This window comes from Paramormyrops kingsleyae, chromosome 19, assembly GCF_048594095.1.
Source record: "Paramormyrops kingsleyae isolate MSU_618 chromosome 19, PKINGS_0.4, whole genome shotgun sequence".
Taxonomy (NCBI): domain Eukaryota; kingdom Metazoa; phylum Chordata; class Actinopteri; order Osteoglossiformes; family Mormyridae; genus Paramormyrops; species Paramormyrops kingsleyae.
The window spans coordinates 4,966,352-4,970,047 of record NC_132815.1 but is presented as its reverse complement, the minus strand read 5'-3'; the positions used below and the strand labels follow the sequence as shown (position 1 = coordinate 4,970,047).

Below are 3,696 nucleotides of genomic sequence, written 5' to 3'. Positions count from 1 at the left end.
GTTTGCATAGATCACATTTGAGGACCAAATTGTCCCCAAAGTGTAGTAAAACCTGAAATTTCCTACTTTTGGGGACATCTTTTGAGGTCCCCATTTGGATATCCTCAGTTTTATAAAAATCTGTGAATGCAATCAAAAAAGTAAAAATGCCAGAAGTCTTGTATTTGGGTTGGTTACTTATGGTTAACGTTAGGAATGGGTAGAGGTTAAGGGTGTTGTGTTTGTGATTAGGGTTTTTCCCATAGAAATGAATGGACGGTCCCCATTTAGATAGGAAGACCAACTTGTGTGTGTGTTAATGTGTGTGTGTGTGTGTGCCCTGCGATGGATTGGTGCCCCGTCTTGTGTTATTCCCTGCCTTGCGCCGGTAGCTTCTGGGATAGGCTCAGACCCCCATGATCCTGCACAGGACAAGCAGGTATAGAAAATGGATGGAAGTTTATTGTTCTTTGACACCCATTCAAAAGCCTATGTAGCATTATCCCTGTGTTACATGCATTCCGTGAGCCACCAATCAGCTCCGTTTCTTTCTGACGTGACGTCATGTCTGCTGTTGCTCAGGGGCACTTAATACTTTTAATCCAGCCCTCCTGCAAAGTGACGATCATGTAACCATAATTTTCTTTCACTGCCTAAGATTTTTGCACAGTGCTGTATGTATGTACACACAGAAATTGAGGATATTTAAGAAAAACAAATATTCAAAACTCCTAATCTGACTAAAATTTAGAAAGATTTAAAGCTTGATACCCCTGTGTATTGCGGCACATTATCATAACATTATGCTGTGTCAAGACTGATGTAATATGACAGATATGATCAGTTTCAAGTGCATGAAGTCTCCGGTGGTTTTGGTATTTAGTGAATGATTTCGGGCAAAAAAAAATGTTTTCCTTCAAAATTAGACACACAAGAATATGTTTATGTGTATATATGTAATGAGAGATGTTGACATTGCAAATGATTAGTTATCATAGTACGTCTGAGAAATTTTTTTTAAAAAAAGATGCGTTGTATAGGTGCATAAAAATCTACATGCATAAAAAAGTTCATTTTAAATGCACGACTGATGTGGATGTGCAGGTTAAAATCTCTCTCTTTTCCCCATGCAGGTTGCAAAGGTTGTTTTTTTATCCTTTGGAACACAAAACGATGAAAACTAACCAATCTGAGACTGAAAGTGTACACTACTGCTTTGAATCCTCAAACACTTCCTGCCTAAAGCTTGTTTATCCAATCACAATACGAGCCTCTTTGTATGTTCTGTTAGGGGCCACCATACTCCTCACTGTGCTGGGAAATTTCCTCGTCATTGTTATTATATCCCACTGCAAACAGCTGCACACTCCCACCAATTACCTCATCCTCTCCCTGGCTGTGAGCGACTTCCTCCTGGGGGCAGTGGTCATGCCGCCTAGCTTGATACGCTCCCTGGAAACCTGCTGGTATTTGGGTGACTGGTTCTGTAAGATCCACACCAGTGTAGACATTTCACTCACCGCAACATCCATTTTTATGCTTTATTTGATTTCTATTGAGCGATACGTTGCTGTTTCTCGGCCTCTGCTGTACCACACTTTGATCACAACTCATGTTGCAAAGTGCATGATCCTGAGCTGCTGGTTTCTTTCTGCCCTCATCGGCTTTGGGATGGAGCTAAAAAGCTTGACAATTCAGGATGTTTACCTCACACAAATAAACTGTGAGGGAAGGTGTGCTGTGTTATTAGACAAGCTGTCAAGCATATTATCTTCCCTTTTTGTTTTCTTCATCCCAGGGTTATTTATGCTTGGCCTCTACCTGAAAATCCTAGTTATTGCACATAAACAAGCCCGTTCTCTTCAGGTCACAATTCTTACTGTTGAGAACCGGGAAAAGTCTAGAATCATTCTGTCTAAGATGGAGCAAAAATCCACCAGGACACTGGGCATAGTTACTGCTGTGTTCCTGTCCTGCTGGTCGCCCGGTTTTATATACATAATAATAGATCCAGTCACTGATTTATCCACACAGTACTTGTATGACATTTGTATTTGGATTTACTATTTGAATTCAGGAATTAATCCCATAATTTATTCATTCTTCTTTAAATGGTTTAGGGAGTCACTGAGAAAAACTTTTAGTAAAATATTTAACAAATTTGATTAATTTTATTATTGAGGATCCAGGTGAAATACTGGTGAATCTATAGTGTGACTGAAGTTTCTTTAATTTTTTCTCTCATTTCCCACATTGATGTTACTGCACCTCTGATACTGACTCCTGTATCTGGTAATTATCTATACTGGCTATCTGCCTTTAACGTCGGGGTATAGCACAGATGGAGAAGTTTATATTAGTTATTGTTTATTGGAAACTAAACACTACAAAATAAATGATATATAATATATTCTGTAGAGTGGCTCTGATTCAAACTGATTTTCACCATTTTTCTCTCGTTCACTTTAGATTTTCCAAAAATGCCAATAATAAAATGTGAAAGCAAAACCGTGTTGGTGAGATTTAAATTCAGTATTTTTATATTATACATCAAAATACACAAAATGTTCAACTGGTACATCATTACAGATTAATGATGATGACATTAAAAGTCAGATAAAAAAAAAATCCAGAAGTTAAGAGAAGATGGGAAATAAAATCTTATTTGCTTGCAAACTACATTATATATATATAATTTATATAGTAGTGTTTATTTTGCACATTGGCTCCTGATTCAAACTGATTTTCCCCATTTTTCTCTCCTGTATAATTTGGATCTTCATAATTGTCAGTAAGAAAATGTGAGTGCAAAATGGTGATTGAAGGGTGACATTAAAATTTTTCACATTTTGCATCATAATAGTTGCACCAAAGCACCCAAACATTTGACAGGTACATCCCTTCAGACTGAAATAATGACATTATAAATCAGAGTAAAAAATATCAGGAAGTTAACAGATGACAGGAAAGAAAAACTCATTTGATATTTACTGGATAAAAACCTGTGAGGGACCAAGGCCAGCTGGCTGCTTATGTACTGATGCTTGTACCTGCATAGCAGAGCAAGCAGCCTTGTTTGAAAGCTGCAGTAAAAACAGGAGGACAGAGTGGTGAACCCTTACACTGACAGACTGCTACAGACACTACAAGCTGTACAAGGACCTGACCAATCAGAGTTTAGGAAACGGAGACACTGGGCATAATAAAGCCAGTTTAGATCAGGTGGGTATTAGTACTGGTACCACCATTCAGCACAAGCACCAACCCGTGATGACTTACCTATATCCTTAGGATGTCCAGGACAAATCTAAGAGAGGGGTTTGTAAGAACCCCAAGAAGAGGTAGAAACAAGTACAGAATTGTATGGTGCAGGAGAGTTTGACAGGTATTGTTATACCCAAAGAAATGTTCCCCTAGGAGCACCTGGAATAGCCCTCATATCAGCCCTGTAGGCCAGAAGCGACTGCAGCCACATACCAACCTATCCATCATTCCCTGAAGTTTTCTGCTTTAGACCAACAGTGTGGCCTTTCTAGACACAGACAAGAAGGACAGACCCAAGACTGGACTAATACCCACATTAAGAGATGCACACGTACTCAGACAAAATGCTGACCAGATGCTACAACAGACAACTGACTGTGTAGAGTTGACCATATTCCACACATATACTTTGTCTGGATGTCCTGGATGACGTCACACTTATGTTTAATCAAT

General features: G+C 38.8%; 1 protein-coding gene across 1 annotated transcript; it reads left to right on the top strand.

The window, feature by feature from the left end:
• Positions 1 to 1,152: 1,152 nt before the first annotated feature.
• LOC140581214 (trace amine-associated receptor 4-like) lies at positions 1,153 to 2,148 on the top strand. The gene has a single exon (XM_072703092.1). The coding sequence runs from the start codon at positions 1,153 to 1,155 to the stop codon at positions 2,146 to 2,148; it is 996 nt and encodes a 331-aa protein (XP_072559193.1).
• The last annotated feature ends 1,548 nt before the right edge of the window (positions 2,149 to 3,696 follow it).